The sequence below is a fragment of the Rhinolophus ferrumequinum genome, chromosome 21, assembly GCF_004115265.2.
Source record: "Rhinolophus ferrumequinum isolate MPI-CBG mRhiFer1 chromosome 21, mRhiFer1_v1.p, whole genome shotgun sequence".
NCBI classification, from domain to species: domain Eukaryota; kingdom Metazoa; phylum Chordata; class Mammalia; order Chiroptera; family Rhinolophidae; genus Rhinolophus; species Rhinolophus ferrumequinum.
This window is the reverse complement of record NC_046304.1, coordinates 12,163,235-12,181,001: the sequence shown is the minus strand read 5'-3', so window position 1 is coordinate 12,181,001 and position 17,767 is coordinate 12,163,235. Positions and strand designations below refer to the sequence as shown.

Here is a 17,767-nt window from a genome sequence, read left to right as displayed (position 1 = left end):
CAAGAGAGGACCCAATTCAGGAGAAAAAGAAAGGTCCAGGAATTTCTCAGGATGAGTGGAAAGTCCCAAAATAACTGCTCTGCCACAGGCTTAGAGACAACGTCTCTGGTGGGGGCTGAGGACACAAGACTGGCCGCGGGGTCGGGGGAGGTAGAGGAGGTACAAAAGTAGACTGACAGCCTAAGAGAGCTTGAGCTCAAGGGCATCTCATGGGCCTCTTACAAGACCACCGAGGGCCCTAGCATTGTCTTCACGTGGTCATAAATTTTTGTAAATTATGAAAACAAAAGTTTTTTTGACTACAATCAGTTAAGATGACCAGTGTCACTTTCTGCTCCAACTCTTCCTCCTTTTTCACACTTCCCTCTTTTGTTCATCTGACTAAGAAGTTGGCTTGAGTGAAAGCGTCATCAATGTGGTTTGCAGTCACATCATTTATCCTTATGGTTAACCCACCAGCACAGGAATGGCTTTCAGGGGTACTTCTGCCACCCACTGAACAGACTCATTTGGGTGGCACACGAGCATTCCCGGAAGGACTTGACACTGGTAATAAAGCAGAAACAAGCTAGAGAAAACAACTATTTTTCTCTTCTCTCTCTGGACACTCACCTTACAGCATTTGTCACTTATGTAAACAATGAGTGTGCAGCAAAGAAGTGTAGGGAAAATGGAGTTTAGAGGTGCTTTGGAAGATTATTTAAAATATCGTTATCATTTTTCTGGATTTTGTGATGTTTATGGTAGCTTTAGCTTTTTAAATTTGTGAGGTTTTTCTAAGTTAAGTAAATATCAATTTTCACGTTTAATTTTGTATTCCTAATTTTATATTTGTTCCTAAGGACAGCTCCCCAAAACTGGGTACCCTCAGGCTTGATAAAACTCAATTCACTTCTGTGACTCTAGGAAAAAAAGTGCAACTGAAGTACTAGTTATATGACCAGTTTTCCTGTATAGACAATTATATTGTCAGGCTTTTTCTAGCTAAGGAAGACTTCGCAATAGGTTCAAAGAACATGCTGCAAACCTTTAAATGAAACACTTATGAACTTCAGAAGAAACAAAAATTGTGCAAGAAAGGAAATGTAATCAGATTATGCTACTTGACTCAGCAGTTAACAATATTGATGCAGCCAAAACAGATGCAGTTTTTGAATTAGAATTTAAATAGAAATCATTGTGGACTCAGTTGGAAGATTGTACCTCATCTACATGACAGTGACTAAATAATGTCAACAACTGATAAAGATATATCCGTTTACTGTGCATTATTTAGAAATTCAGATGTCAATACTAGAAGAAACAACTAGAACACTGAGAGTGGTTTCTCTGAACAGCAGGAGTGGCTGCTTCTAGCCCCACAAGACTTTAAACTGCCTGTTGTTACTTTCATAATGTAATTTAATGCCAATCATGTACATTTTGAAGAAGTCCTAGAATTATTTATTTATTTATTTATTTATTTATTTATTTATTTATTTGGTGACTGAAAATTGGGAAGTCTTGATCTAGCACAAGGTTAGAAGCAAAAATTGCTTAAAATATTATATGTGAAAACATACAAAAATGGCAACAACTTTTCCACCACAGGGAATGATTAAATAAAATGTGGCACATCCATATTTTGGAATTCTCCACCCCTGCTAAGTTCCATGAAGTAAAACTTGTCAGGGAAGAGCATAAATTGGATCAATGTCCACAAGACACTGCAAAATGAAGAAAAAAGAAGCTACATAGTGAAATGTAGTATTGCGTATATGCACCTATGCAGGAACCATTCCTGACAGGAAATGGTTAATTTTGTGTGTCAGTTTGGCTGGGCCCAGATATTTGATCAAACGTTATTCTGGGTGTGTCTGTGGGAGGGTGTTTTTGGATGAGAGGAAGGTTTGAATTGGTAAAACAAATTGCTCTCCTTAATATGGGTGGGCCTCATCAATCAGTCCTGAATAGAACAAGAAGGTTGCCTCTTCTAAGGGTATGAGAGCTCTCCTTCCTGCCTGACCCCCTTCAAACTGGGGCACTGCCACGCAACATCAGTCCACTTCAGCTTCAACTGCTTGGGGGAGGGGCGTCGTTGCTTTGTGAGGAGTGTAGTTGTCTAACATTATGTTGCTTTGTACCCCTGAATCTAATAATAAAAAAAATTTTTTAAAAAGTGGAGCATTGGCTTTTTTCCTGCCTTTGAACTTGAAAGGCAACATCGGCTATTTCTGGGTCTTGAGCCTGCCACCTTCACATGAGCCAATTTCTTATAATAAATCTCTTCATATATTTCCTATATATGGTGTGTGTGTGTGTGTGTGTGTGTGTGTGTGTGTGTGTATGCAGAGGGTGCCAAAAAATGTATACACATTTTTAAAAAGGAAAAAACTGTATTAAAATTACTCTAATGGTCACCACTTTGAGCACCTCTTCTAATCGCAGAAGTCAAATGTGACTTGTGTTCATCTTTTGTTGTCGGTATATATTATTACAATTTTAATACAGTTTTTTTCCTTTCTTAAAATGTGTATACATTTTTTTGTTACCTCCTGTATATGTGTGTGTGTGTGTGTGTATATATATATATATATCCTTTAACTGTGAAGAGAAGTGAGAGGGGTGAGGGAAGGACACTCCCTGGGTGTATGTGTGTGTGTTGGAAACTTTTTTTCAAATAGTATATATTACTTTTGTAATAATAAAAAACAAAAACTCTAATTGCTTAAAGATCCTTTCAGAAGGACCTTGACATAGGAATATGAAGTTTACCCGCTGTGGAAATTGTGGGTGACACCCTGTGCTGGAGACGTGTCTAGATCTGTTTGGGGTCAAAAAGAGGCAGCCGCACTGAAAACATTAGGAATGTGTCTTACCAATCCTTCTTCTTTTAGCAAACATTTTTCACTGGCCTTGCCAGCCCACCTCACAGTTCCCAGAAGTGGGGTGCTGTCTGAAACCTCTTCTGGAGGAGATCCCAACTGCAGGGAAAGCTGCTTCCTTCCGGAACCCCTCAAAATGTGGGCAGACCCTCCAGCCCAGCCCAACAGGCTCCGTCCCCCCAAAAACATCCCCAGCGCCTTCTAATGAATGCTTCTGCTCCAAGCCTCTCCCCACCCCCACCACTGTCCCTCAGGATTATATGTCAAGGAGCGGCTGTCTAGGACTTAAACTTTCTTCCAGACCCTCTCCTCTCCCTCTTTTTTGCACCCTTCATTTCCTTGCTCCAAATAACCAATCCACACAGAGTTTCCAAGTATTTGCTTCTTCTTTTCCTACTCCTTTAAGGAGGCTGAAAATTATAATAATGACAGTGAGTAGCGGAAGATGGCGGGATCTCAATCTCCCCAGCGTCTGAGATTCTTAAACCACCCCCTCTATCTTTTCCTCTACTCCTCCCCACGCCCCTGACTATTCTTCCTTTCTTTGAAATCCCTAGTAGAGAAGCTGGGGGCAGGGGAGGGGTGGGATACAGGTAGAGATCTGCCGGAGGTCGGGGCTCCTAGCTGGTAATGTTCCGTTTCATCTCACATGCCCAGCGTTGCACCTGCTGGCAGAAATTGTCATTCCAGCGGCCATCCACCTGGACTTCAACACAGTCTTCACTTCCTCCCTCCTCGTGGCCCTGCCAGTTATCTGGTTGAGTGGCAGCCCAGTTCCTAGGAAGGCAGGACAGAGCTCAAATTCGGACCACCCCCATCCCAGCAACCCTCACCCCCAACTCAGAAAAGCACAGCCTTAGAGAGTTCAGGGAGCAGAAGCAGCAGCCTTGGATGTTGGGAGTCTGGAGGGGAGAGAGTTGGGATTTTTGATCTCTAAGAGATGGGTGGGGTTGTATTGGGGCAAAAGGCCAGGTGGCCATCTGCAGGCCAAACCAGCGGCGTGAGGGGCACTTACTTGTAGCTATACCTATAGTCTGTGCCATCCACCCATTTCCAGGAACCATCGTTTTCAGTGAGACCTATCCAGATACGAAAGGGGCCCATGTGTTGTCCAATGAATTTCTGCAAAACAAGTGGGAGAGAATTTCTAATCTCTTGTACCTCTATACAGGCATTAGCTGTGGTCCCCTCAGCCTTTCCTAGCCTGATCTACCCCCAAGTTGAAGCATCAGCTCCCAATGAAACTAGTTCCTCGTTTTTTCTGCTGTGACCTTAACTATTTTTAGAGAACATGTACTAAGCTAAAGCACATGCTAAATACTTCACAAGGATTATTTTATTTAATCCTCATGACTCCTCTAAATTGGTTGCCCTAATTTATACATGAGGTTAAGGAACTCTTGGTAGTTGGTAAAGCCCAGAAAGTCAATGCAGTGCCTGAGTGTGTGACTTCTGCCCCTGATCTAGCCAGCCCCCTTTCATTCTTAACTCACAGCTGCTAGCCCAACTCTAGTCTTCTCCTTGACTTCTGCCCACAACCTCCAGATTTGAGATCCTGACTCTGGCCTCTGCTGCCCCCCATGGACCCCTAGGTTTCACTCGCCTCTCAAGTGCATCTGCCCTGCTCCTGCTTCTATGTGTAGCTGTCATTTCTGGAGGTTCACCAGGCCCAGAGCTTCCAGTTGGATCCACTGTCCAAAGCCCCGTTATGACTTGGCTGCAAGGGGTCTGGCAGTCTGTGCTAAAGTAGGAGCCTGCCCTGGGTATGAGGGTAGCCCAGTCAGCCAGCTGGCAGGAGCTAGGGTGAAAGTGGTCCTCTGAGATAGCTCATCAGGACTCAGGCAGACAACAGACCCCGCCCCCCCCCCCCCCCCAATAGCTTCCTCTTACAGATATGGCTCTTGCTGGGGACTTAAGCACTATGGAATGGGAGGATAGCAGGGGGAGACTCTAAAGGAAGCAGAGGGGTGGGTTGACCAACCTGAACACCTAGCAGTTCCCTTTGACAGCATATAAAGTGTCTCCAACTGCATTTGGAGGAAGATTTCCTAATTCACTCTCACTTCCTATAGATACAGCTAAGATTGCAGTTTGTCATCTCATCTGAGGGCAGATATGGTAACATCCTTGAATTCTAAAATCCTGCAAATAGGACAATAGCCTGTGCAACTCTCAGAGGCTGGTGGGGTACTCCCGCAATTCAGAGGAGTCAACAGAGCTGGAAGGAAAGTCTTAGAGACAAGATATCCTATTTGCTGCTGCCTGCTGCCCCAGCCCCTTCTTCCCATCACCACAAGAAACTTAATAACTGAACAAAGAATACAAATTGGGACGGCCCGGTGGCTTAGGTGGTTGGAGCACTGTGTTCCTAACACCGAGGTTGCCAGTTCGATTCCCACATGGGCCAGTGAGCTACGCCCTCTACGGCTAAGATTGTGAACAACAGCTCTTCCTGGAGCTGGGCTGCCATGAGCAGCTGGTAGGCGTGAGCAGCCACTGGCTACCACGTGCTGCTGTGAGTGGCCGTCGGCCACCGTGAGTAGCTGGCAGCCTGCGAGAGCTGCCATGAGTTGCTGTGAGCAGCCGACCAACAACTGGTGACCGACTGCCTCAGCAAGGGGGGAGCGCAAGGCTCACAATACCAGCATGGGCCAGGGAGCTGTGTCCTACACAACTAGACTGAGAAACAAGGGCTTGAACGGAGTGGGGGTGAGGGAGGTGGAAGAAGGGGGGTAAAGAATACACATCATCAAAACCCAGCCCTCTGTGTCAAAGACTGATGGGGGGAATCAAATACTGCCAGATAATCAGAGGCGATAGATAGTCCAGGAGAATTTATCTCCCCTATTCACGGGTAAATACAGGCAAGAAAGAATTGTGCCCATTCATGAAAGTGGAAGAGTCAGGAAATTATCATGGAACTTATGCAAAAATAAAGAGGAGGAAGAGGAAGAGGAGGAGGAGAAGGAGAAAGAAAGAATTGTGATATCAAAAAGAGAGGTGAAGGGGCGGCCAGATGGCTCAGTTTAGAGCTCGAGCTCTTAACAACAAGGTTGCCAGTTTGATTCCCACGTGGGATGGTGTGGGACTAAGATTGAAACTGCAACTAAGATTGAAAATGGCGACTGGACTTGGAGCTGAGCTGCACCCTCCACAACTAGACTGAAGGACAACGACTTGGAGCTGATGGGCCCTGGAGGGACACACTGTTCCCCAATATAAAAATATAAATAAATAAATAAAGATGTTCTGGCACCATGTAGTAGTTGAAAATACTGGCTAAGGAGGCAGAGTGGCTCTGAATTCTGACTCCATCCATCCTGACTTACTACCGTGTTTCCCCCAAAATAAGACCTACCCCGAAAATAAGCCTGTCATGCAGGGACTCATGCAGGGTCTCTCAGCCAGGGTGGAGACACAAAAGCAAACATCTGCCAACACCCCAACAAGGGGCCTTCCTGCACCAGTCTCGCTTGCTAGCTCAGCCACCATCTTCTTGCTAGCCCCCATTTGCTGCTAGCGTAGCCACAGCAGTTATATTAGTGGCCAGTGGCGCACTGGTTACAGCTGACGGCCAACTAGCCACAGCTGATGGCCATCCGATCACAGTTGATGGCCATTTACTACCTGAGCCAGCACCTTTCCACGGGAGGCTGAAAGCCTGGAAACTGCCCTCCTGGCTCTGTCCCCACAAAGCCCCAGTTAAGATCTCAGCCAGACGGACGCATTTAGTACATTTTGGCGATGTTCCAGAAGAAGATGACATGACTGTATTTGCATAAATGTAGATTGTTGTACATGAAAAAATAAGACAGCCCCTGAAAATAAGCCCTAATGGAGCAAAAATTAATACAAGACCCGGTCTTATTTTTGGGGAAACACGGTAGCTGTGTGGCAAGTTCCCCTTAGTTCCCTCATCTCTCTCTCCCTCAAAGTGGGGATAATAAGTGCCTACCCTGTAGGGTTGTGAGGATTAAAGGAGTGAATACATCTGAAAGTGCCTGTCACATAGTAAGGACTCAGTAAATGTTACCATTAATATCCTCCTTTTCCAAAACAACGCCCCACCTATTCTAACGTGTTGGTGCTTCCCTGTGAACTTTGGTGTTTGGGGTTGTGCGTCTGGTGGCAGCAGTGGGCAAGGGAGACCTGGAGCACCTTGCAGGGACTCAGTAACTCACCGCAGGCATGTCACTGGAAATCCCACCCACTCTCTTCCTTTCACCCAATGAGCACCACATCCCTAGGCCAGCACACAGCAAGAAGGGATTCTCAGCACCTCCACTGTTCTGCACCCAGGTCCTGGCTTCAGTTCATCCTGTCTCGCGTTCTGTCTCCTGACCTGTTCCTCATCCCCTGCTCACCTGGCTCCTGCGCCTTTGCCTGAGCCCCTGGCTGCACTCTCCCACCTCAGAATCAATGGCTGCTCCACTATGAACCTCCCAAAGTTCGGCCAGACTTCTGCTTCTGGACTCTTCCCTGGGTTACAAAATAATAAAGCAAGCCTGATCCAGCCTCCCAGAGTTTGCATTCCCCAGGTTTCCTCCCGCCTCTGGGAAGCATACGGTTTCACCTGCTCCTCTCTGGAGTTGATGACCACCAGGTGCGCGTTCTCCAGCTGGCAGTACTTCTCAGCCTCGGGCCAGGTCAATCCAGACTGAGAGAACCAGTAGCAGCTCCCTTTGTGCTCCAGCCAGTTAATGGGGCAGCATTCTGTGCCTGAGAAGAAGGGCGTGGGCAGAAGGAGATGAGATCCTGATGGACAGGACAGGCACACTGGGACTGAAGACAGCCCCTGTCCCTACCGTTGCTCCGCAGGAACGCCAACTGACAAGCCAGGATGCGCAGATCAACTGGGAAGTGCTTCAGATGAAAGAGCAAGGTGGCATGATCTAGAGGGGCGGAGTAATGAACAACGATGTGGGCAGTGTGGGTGCCCTAGCTACCAGGGCTCTACAAAGGACTCCAGCCTTTGGCTGGAAAACTATACCACACACACACACTCACATATGGATGTACAACACACACATCACAGACCACACACACTCACACCATACACAAACACACACTCATATATGCACATACAACACACACATCACACACATCACACACACTCACACTGTACACAAACTCATGCACAACACACACTACATATGCACACACAAAATACACATCACTCACACCGTACACACTCACACCACACACACTTATACGCACATATAAGACATCACTCACACCACATACCACACATACACTCTCACACGTGAAACACACACACACACACACACACACACACACACACACACTCTCAAGGGAAATTCTCTGACCTGCTTTCAGGTCCTGCTGCTGTTTCTCCAGCTTGGCTTCCATAGATGTCACCTTGTCACCTGTGCTGCCTCCTGAGAAAGAGGAAAGCTAAACCATTTTCCCTCCATTCTGCCTCCTTAACATCCCTTCATTCTCACCCACTGGAGCACCAGTCCGAGCCACCTGGGAGGTTGCAGGCTCTGCCCCCAGCCTCCCAACTCCACCCGTTCTCCTTGAGCTGCCACACTGACTTTCTGAGGAACAAACCTGCTCAGGCTGCTCCCCTGCTTAAATCCATTCATTCGGTCCCCATTTTCTCAAAATAAAAGCTCACTTCATTAGCACAGCTTGCCTGTGTGGCCCGGCCCCTACTCATCTCTCTGGCCCACCCCTCATTACGTAGCTCCTGCCACACTGGAAGGGTTTACAGTTCCAAAATGTGCGGTGGTCTTCCCCACCTCCGGGCCATTGCAAATTCACTTCTCTCTACCTGGCACTACCCTCCCTCTTCCCCTGCCCTATCATTCTTCAGGGTCCTTCAACCCAGGAAACAGCATCCCTGGAAGACTGGCCCAGCTTCTCAGGCTGGGTTATCTGCCCACAGCACCCCAAACACGCCCCTTCGCAGACCTAACATTGAGCAAGTACCTCCGAATCCAGCAAGCCTGTGTTGGTAAGCCACTGCCTCGACGACCCAACCACACCCACCCCCGCCCCTCTGGGGAGCACCCACTCACCATGGGAGCTAAGAGTCCAGATCTCCATCATGGTGCTGGCGGAGAAATTGCTGAAATCTTCTTTTAGGGTCCGAAACTCCATTTGCAGCTGTGCTCCTAGGCAGGAGACAGAGGGCACCGGACAAAGTGGAGGGGGCTGTGCCCCCTGTGACAGCCCCCTCACCATCCATGGCACTGTCCCCCTCATTGCCCCCAGACTTGCCCCATCACTGCCTCCATCTCTTCCCCTATCAGACTCTCATTGCCCCCAGCACTTCCCATCTCTCCTCCCCCACCAGCCCCACCCCTGCTGGCCTCTGCAACCCTCACTTTGGGACCCAATCACACAGATGGCCACCAGCAGCAGGACGTTGAAGCCCAGGATGAGCAGGCTGAGCCAGAACTTGGAGCAGAGACGCTGCAGCAGAAGGGGCTGGGGAGGAGGCATCCCTGAGAGAGAAGGGATATCAAAAGGAGGGGTGTCAAGAGCCAGTATTATGGAAGTATTCAGGGAGACAGAAGTCTGAGGACATACAACCCAGGTGGGTGGGAGGAAAGTTGATGGGAAGGGTTATTGGGGAAGTCAATGGACTTTGACTCCAGCGTTCAAGTATTGCACACACACGCATTCGCACACTTGTACCCACATGATCACATGCAAATATGCACACACACACCTACACAGGTGCATGCAACACACCAGCACGTGGCACTAATGTTCACATCATTTTTGTGTAAAGCCCTGATCTTGCACCTGGGGGACCTAGAGGCCGGGACTTGTGTTCTTAAAATCCATGCCTGGACCCCTCAGATAAGTCCAAAACTGGGCCAACCCCTCACCAATTCCACTGGGAGCCTTATGTCCAGGTCATTCCACCACAGCCCGCTCCCCAAGGGCCGCCCTCCGAGCCTCATCCTCTCTCAGAACCCAGCCCTCAGAGCCTCCGCTCCCGTATCCCTCTGCCCTTCCACCACAGAAACCCTTGTTCCTCTGTAAACTCTCCCCCTTGGCCCTCAGTCATCTCATAGAAACCTCTCCCTCCCCTTGGTCAAGCTGAACCCTGAAAACACACACACACGCATTTTTCATTTCACTTTCATACTCCTTACTGCATACACACCATGGCCCCCAGCACTGCCCATATCTCCTCCCCCAGCGCGGCCCCACCCCTGCTGGCCCCTGCAACCCTCACTTTGACACCTAATCACACAGATGGCCACCAGCAGCATGGCATTGAAGTCCAGGGCAAGCAGACACCTTCATTACCACACATCCTCACACTCACACACATTCTTTCATACACACTTTCTCCCATACTGTAGCGCACATTCACATATGATACACACTGACACACACGTTCTCATACACTCACACACATGCACCCATGTTTTCACATGCACAAAACTGGCTTCACCCCTCCTGACACTTCTCCAAGCCTGGAGCAGTGGCTGTCCTCCCAGGTGCAAGCTTCTGCTTTTGCACCATCAACTTCTAACAAAATGTTTCCTTTTCTTTGCCTCAGACCCTGGCCTTCCCTTTCTCCTCACTGCCATCACACTCAGGCACCCTCACATCCTGGGGAGGCTCAGGCAGGGGCGCAGTATCTTCCTCCCCAGTTCATCAACTGCCACCATCCTGAGTAGGACACTCTCCCTATGAGTGACCACCCGGAACTCTTGACCTCCTCACACCAATAATTGTCATCCTCCTCCACTTCAGCCACACTCAGGACCCCATCTTGTCCCAGAGAGGCCATGTCTCTGACACCTCCACTGCCCACTCCCTCCTCTGAGCACTGCCTCCCCTTTGCCTCTCCCCCCATATGTATTCCCTGATTCCCTGTGTTTCTGTCCACCCAGAAGCTCTCACTGACCAGTCTTCCCCACCCAGCTGAGACTCCATGGCTGAGCCTCTGACTGCTCTCTCCAGTACTGTCCACTCAGTGGGCCCTTATCCTGCTTCCCAACCTGACCTATGACCTATGAAACCCTAACTCTGGGTCAGCTCTCCAATCTGTCTCTGCATCTCTACCCTGAAATCAGACCGCCCATGGCTGAGTCCAGCGGTGCCACCAACTAGCTCAGAAATCATAGACAAATCATTCAAACTCTTGGTGCCTCAGCTTTCTTGTATCCACTTACACTATCTAAAATAGTCAAATTCACAGAAACAGAGAGTAGAATGGTGGTTGCTAGGGGCTGGGGGAGGGGAAATGGGGAATTGCTGTTCAACCGGTGTAAAATTTCAGTTATGCAAGACGTATAACTTCTAGAGCTCTGCTGTAAACACTTTGCCTCTAGTTAACAAAGCAGTCTTGTGCACTGAAAAATTGGTTAAATGGTAGATCCCACATTAAGTGTTCTTACCACACAAAAAATATATATATAAATGTAAGAATAGTAGCTACCTGATTAGGTTGTTCTGAGAATGAAATGAGTTAAAACATGTAAAATGTTGCTTAGACAAGATTGAAAGTCAAAGAAATGGTCTGCCCAACATGGAATAATAGGGGCTTGATTTCCCCTTCTCCCAGAGACAACAAAAACAAAAAACAGACAACTGTAAGAGACAATCATTTTCAAGACACTGGGATTTCAGACAACACAGGGCAACGATCCCTAAGAGGTAGGATATAAATGAGACGAGCCCTCTGGCTGGCCCAGCCTAGTGCTGGGAGAAAGCTTTCAGGCCCCGGGGCAGGGAGGGGCAGTCCAAGCAGAGCAGACGACTCCCCCAGTTGAGGAGCTGGGTTGAGAGTCTAAGGAGACCACGGTGGTTAAACTTTACAGGACAGAGGGTCAGAGGAGAGAGCTGCACAAAGGACCCCAGAGATCTGTGGAGAGTTCCCCTCAAGCAATCAGCTGAGTACTGATCAGCCCATGTATGTAAAGAAAACTACCCAAGACCAGGAGAAAAACAATCTGAAATGATTAAGGAACAGTACCTGGCACACATACAGGGCCGAGAATAATGCCTATTTGCACCAGCCAGTCTGGAAAGCTCACAACCTACAGGGCATTGGGTAGAAGACTCAGGAAGCCCTTGCCCCAGTGATGCTGCAGACCCACCTAACAAATTATAAACGGCCCAGAATGACTCCAAGTGACTTAACTACATCCCAGAACAAAGCTCAGGAATATTTAGAGGAATATAAATATAGCCGGCACACAACAAAGTAAAATTCACAATGTCTGGCAGCCAATCAAATATTACCAGACATACAAAGCAGCAGGAGAATACATTTTATAATAAGGAGGTTAATAAATCTACCAAAACTGATCCAGAACTGACACAGATCTTAGAATTAGCAGACAGGACATTAAAATAGCTATTGTAACTATATTACATATGTTCAAAAAATTAAGTAGAATATCAAGGAAAATATTTTAAATTCCTAAGTTGAACTTCTAGACATGAAAACCACAATGTCTGAAATTAAAAAGACATTGGGTAGAATTAGGGAAGGTTAGACATGCATAAGGAAATATTAGTGAACTTCAAGACATAGCAATAATAACTATATAAAAAGAAACACCAAACTGAAAGAAATAGGCATGGTGTCAGACCTGTACTAGACTTATGGGGGAATCACTTCGTAAATTATATAAATGTTGACCCACTATGCTGTACACCTGAAACTAATATAAAATAATATTGAATGTCAACTGTAATTTAAAAAAAATAATCATGGGGATATATGGTACAGCATAGAAAATATAGTCAATAATATTCTAATAATTATGTACAGTGTCAGATGGGTAATAGACTTATTGGGGTTATTACTTTGTCAGGTATATAAATGTCTAATCACTATGTTGTTGTGTACACCTAAAACTAAAAAAAAAATACTTTCTCCTATAAATCAGAATAATTATATATATGTAAAGAATTGCCATTAGATTTGATGCAAAGGCTATTGTGCATTGTTAGAGACCCTGGAGATTTTGGTTCTCTATATTGGGAGGATGTATGTTCCGGGTTTGGGAAGAAGAAAGCAGAGAGATTTTTGATTACCAGAAAAACAAATGGTGGCTGAGAGGATAATAGAAATATTTTAAGTATTCCTCTACCTTTTCTATGTAGGGGCCATGTGACTAATTATGTGCAAAAGAATATAATAGATGCAAGACTTTCCAGTGCTCTCTTCTGTCATGCTGACCAGTAGTGATTCCAGTGGTGGAAATTTCTATCAGCTAATGTCCTTGAGGGATCACATGAAGTAGTTTTCTACTTCTACTCCCATATAACCATATTGCCTATGTAACATGAGAAAGAAATAAAAATTGGTTGAGTTAAAAAAAAAAAACTAGAAGGAAAGAAACACCAAGAGAAAAAAAGTTTTTAAAACTGGAAGAGCATCAGTGAATTGTGAGACCACTAATAGATGTATAATTGGAGTCCTGGAAAGAAAGGGAAGAACGGGGAGGCAGACAAAAATTCTTTGAGGAATGGCCAAAATATTTCCAAATTTGCTAAAAACCATAGGCATATAAGGTGCTCACAGAGTGGAAGGTGGTCACAAGTAGGCAGGTAATAGATGTCAGCTCACATGAAGGCAGCAGAGGCTGCTGGAGAGAAATGTACTGATGGTTGTACCACCTCAGAGGTGCCCTGTGATGTCATCCATTAGGCCTTTTGGGTGAGCTCCTTCTCCCATAAAACACAAAACCTCTGGACTCTCTCCAAGCCTTTTGTTTAAACTCTGAAACCTCTCACCCTCAGAAGATTCAATAATATCCAAAATCATTTTGGAGTGTTTACTACATACCAAGCATCATAGGGCATTGAGCATGCAGACGGGAGTGAGACAGATGTAGCCACTGCCCCGTGCAGCCTATGGCTTGGTAGAAAGGCCTGCCAGCCCACTACCCCAGGAAAGAGGAAGCCATCGGGGGAAGGCCTATCCCTCCTGCTACTCCTGCCCTTCCCAGCTCCCACCCGCACCTGCAACAGCACTAGCTCCTGCAGTCTCCCAGCCTCAGGAATGAGGGGTCCCTTCTCCCAGCCCAGGCTAACTAATCCCCCTGCCTGATCCCCAGCCCCTCCTGTCTCCACAGAGCCTCACTCCATCACCAGCACCCACACACCTGACACCTCCTCCCCCACCCCTGGCTCCTGCCCTTCAGCTTAGAACAGCTCAGATCTCTCTTGCCTTAAAACTTTTTTCCAGACACAGGGCCTTCCATCAAGACCTGCCGAGAAGGATCCAGGCAGGGGATTTGAGAGGAGTGGAAATGTCCCAGGATAGCTCTGTATGTATTGCCCCACCCATCTCCATGCACCACCACCACCACCACCACTCCAACTTATGTACACATTCTCCTGGCTGAATGTGCTTTCTTTGAACACACACACACACACACACACACACACACACACACACGACGCATGTTGTCAGAAGGAAGGTTGGAAGGAAGAGGGAAGGAAGTCATCTCCAGGTTCCACTTATTCCCTCGCCTCTGGGCACATACCCTGGCCTGAAGGTCTGGAAGGTGAAGTTGGGGAGCAAGCAGATGTATCAGCACCTCATACCTATAGAGGCCCAGTCCCTGCTCACTGAGTGAATATGACAGAGAACTCAGAGAGCCAGAGCAATCGGGAGTGAGACAGAGGTGAAGCAAAGCTCCAGAAACTGGACACTTGCCATTCCAAAATGCATCTTCTGCCCTGTGATTGTGCCCATGAGTGCCTGGCCCCTCGCTCTGGCTGAGCTGGTGGTCGTTTTCCTCAGAGTCCAGCTGCTGGATGTCTTGAAAGTCCTTCGCCATGCTGAGCCCAGGGCTGGAGCTGGACCTGGAGTTGGGTCAAGGCTGCTCTTAGGGCTGGGGCTGAGTTCAGGACTGATGCTTGTGCTAAGATGGTAATTCAGGTGGAGGCTGATGATGGGGTTGGATGTAGGGTAAGAACAGGTCTAGGTGACAACTTGAATTGGGTCTTAGGTTGGAGGTGACTTTGGAGCTGAAATACAGCCAGGTCCCGTCCCTTCTCAGGGGATTACTTAGGCTGTGACATGGCCAGGAAGGAGCCTTTCGTCCACACTCTCAGCCACCAAACCACCCACATCTTCCCATCTGTCCCCCACTGTCCCTGAACTAGGGTATCCCTAATCCCAAACATCCCCAGTCCCACCCACCTCCCCAGTCTTTGTTACCTGTTATGGGTATGGAAGGCTGACTCCTGGGTCCCTCAGACAACCCAGGCCCCAAGGCTAAGGAGGCCTGGAGCCAGGAGAAGTGGGGCAGGTGGTTCTAGACAGGAGAGGAGAGGAGGGGAGGGGGCCAGTACAGGCAAGGCCCCTGCGCCCATGTGTCTGAGCGTCCAAGTGTTTCTAAACTGGCATCTCCTGACCCCAGGACTTTGGACAGTAAACAGAAGTAGAAATGGAGTTGGAACTCAGGCAAAGCATAGTGGGGGCGGGGGATAGGTCTGTCTCTGTTCTTCCTAGAGAAGGGGGTCTCCTGGTCTGTCCTCTTCACCCCCATAAGCTGGTCACATCATTCCTCATTGCACAGTTTGGGCGGGGCAGGCCAGGAGGACTGGGGTGCAGTTGATGGTTTCCCCTCTGCCCTTCCCCCTGTCACTTTCTGCCTCTAAATTTCCCAGAATTGCTGGTGTCTCTAAATACCACTGACCAGGATCAGAGAGGCCAGTTCTCTGCTCTTGCCCAATCTGACCCCTGAGCCTAGGCCCCAGCTTCCTGTGGGCTCAACCCCAGGCTCCCCGCTCTGGGCTGACAAGCTTCAGTCTTCTGGAAGTAAGACCCCTGGAGAACCAGAAGTGCAGGGGAAGGAGGGAGGAGTGTGGCGGAAGGCAGCCATCCTTGGGCAGGAGATGTTAAATCTCAATAAGCGCCTTGCATGGCCCTGGTAACACAAACTTTTGTCCTCACTCCCAGGCAGTTTCTCATGTAACTCTCACAACACTCACCTCCTGGTGGCTACTAGTGTTGTTTTCATTTCACAGGGAAGAAAATGGAGCCTCAGGGAGCTTAAGTGACTTGCCCTGGGTGGAGGGGTCAGAGGGTAGGGAAACTGGGAGGTGAAACAAGGTAAAGAGGGGAAAAGTCACACCATAAGAGAGGGGTCTTCACAATCCTATGAGGAAAACAGGGTTCAATGAACTGAGGAACATGAATAATACACTCACACTAACAAGATCTTGGGGAAGAAAAGGCAGTTTTCGTCCCTAATTTTCATACCCTCACTAAACCTGGGCTGCTTACATAGTAACCTGTGTTCCCCCTTGGGCTAAAAAGGGGTTGAAACAGAGTCCTGAGCTTTCCTTTTTTTTCCCAATGGAGTATAATTAACATATAACATATTAGTGTCAGGTGTCTGGCCTGTACTTTTCTTGTGGTAACTTTTCGACACACACAGGGAGTCGCCACACACTCCAATATCCTGACATTCCTATGAAGCCACTAAGGCAGTCGTGGTTACTTTGCTGTTTGACTGTAACCTGCAGTAAGAGAGACATTCTACAACGTGAGACATGCAGAGATACGTTCTACAATGTGATCCAGAACATACGCGGTAGCACCGGCACACACAAGCATGTTTGTACGTTTTACTTTCTTCTGAATCCCCAGTGCCTGGTACATAGTAGGTGTTCAACAAATACTTATGGAATGAATGAGTGATTGAATGAATAAATGAATGAATGAATTTGTAGATATATGATTGACAAGAAAGTTTCATAAAACAATGCTCATCTTATTACTTGCATTCTATTTCATGACCAATTACATTGAGTTTCCCAATCCATTAATGGGTCACAAATCAAAATTTGAAAACACTGTCATGAAGCCCCAATCTTGGCAGGGATGTTATTTTAATTCCGAGACATAGGCAAGAGCTTAGCAAATAGAATATCAACTGCATGGTCAAGGTTCACCAACTGCCATCCAGGAATGGGGGTATTCTCACTGGCCACCCCCCTCCACTGAGCTGATTCCAAGTTTCAAGGTAAAACCCCTCACTCCTCGCATGGTGAGATAGAACAGAAAACAAGTGACATCCTCTACATCCTACTATTTCTCCCTATTTGAAAGTCAGAATTTAATTTACCAAAAGTTGACATATACTTGAACTATTTCTGAAGTTTCCACATTGTCTCATTACTTTTTTTTGTTGGGGTTTTTCTGGGTTTTTTGGTTATAAAATCCTGTTTTACTTAGTTAATTTTGGTTTTGGGGTTTTTTGCTTGGCTTGGTTTGGGTTGGGTTGGGTTGTTTTTATTTTGTACCTCAGGCACAGAAAATTAGGTTTGTCAATTCCTGAATTCATGATACCCAGTCTTCCTCAAGGGTCGGAAAAAGACCTTTCTGTTTTTCTATTACTTTCCCTCCTCCACCCTGATTCTCCACACCCCACAATTCCTCTACTCTCCATAGGCAGCCCAAATGGTGTGTTTGCTATATGTGATAGTCTCCAAAGATGGTAGCCATCAACTTCTCCCTTCACTGTAGGTGCAAATCACACCACCCATCCAGAGGTAGAGTTTATTTCCCCTCCCCTTGAATCTGGGTCGACCATGTAACTTGCCTCAACCAATAGAAAGTGACATTCTACCAGTTCTGAGCCTAGCCTTTAGGGGACCTAGGAGCTGCAGTTTTCACTCTTGGAAGCCAGCCACCATGCTATAAAGAAGTCCAGCTATCCTGCTAGAGAGAGAGAGACCTCATGCAGAGGCCTGGTTGCGGTGGGAGTGTTTGGGATCAAGGGAAAGACACACTGGAGAGAGAGAGAAAGAGAAAAGGAAAGAGACCACACAGAGTATCACAAGGCCCCTGGCATGTGAACAAAACCTTCTGGGAGCTCCCAGAGCAGCCCAGCCAACAGCTTAATTTCATTGAGTCTTGCCAGACTGCATTTTCCAAG

General features: G+C 47.2%; 1 protein-coding gene across 4 annotated transcripts; it reads right to left on the bottom strand.

The window, feature by feature from the left end:
- Positions 1–3,228: 3,228 nt before the first annotated feature.
- Positions 3,229–15,211, bottom strand: ASGR2 (asialoglycoprotein receptor 2). 4 transcript variants are annotated; one of them, XM_033088995.1, is made up of 9 exons: positions 15,040–15,211; positions 14,533–14,681; positions 9,218–9,337; positions 8,909–9,004; positions 8,192–8,263; positions 7,670–7,756; positions 7,438–7,583; positions 3,880–3,986; positions 3,229–3,641 (listed from the first exon to the last, which is right to left on the bottom strand). In XM_033088995.1, exons 2-9 carry the CDS (start codon positions 14,654–14,656, stop codon positions 3,485–3,487), a joined length of 909 nt encoding a protein of 302 aa, XP_032944886.1. In that variant the 5' UTR covers positions 14,657–14,681; positions 15,040–15,211; the 3' UTR covers positions 3,229–3,484. The 4 variants fall into 4 exon arrangements, with proteins under 4 accessions (XP_032944886.1, XP_032944887.1, XP_032944889.1 ...); XM_033088996.1 differs by having other exon boundaries at positions 14,590–14,681; XM_033088998.1 differs by lacking the exon at positions 9,218–9,337 and having other exon boundaries at positions 14,590–14,681.
- Positions 15,212–17,767: the final 2,556 nt, after the last annotated feature.

What these genes read in the sequence shown, in the direction of transcription:
- ASGR2 (XM_033088995.1), bottom strand. Translation starts at nt 14,656, where the DNA reads ATGGCGAAGGACTTTCAAGACATCCAGCAGCTGGACTCTGAGGAAAAC. An exon ending in CTGTGTGATTGGGTCCCAAA is followed by an intron (nt 9,005 to 9,217) that starts GTGAGGGTTGCA and finishes TCTCCTGCCTAG; the next exon opens with GAGCACAGCTGCAAATGGAG. An exon ending in GGCGTTCCTGCGGAGCAACG is followed by an intron (nt 7,584 to 7,669) that starts GTAGGGACAGGG and finishes CCTTCTTCTCAG; the next exon opens with GCACAGAATGCTGCCCCATT.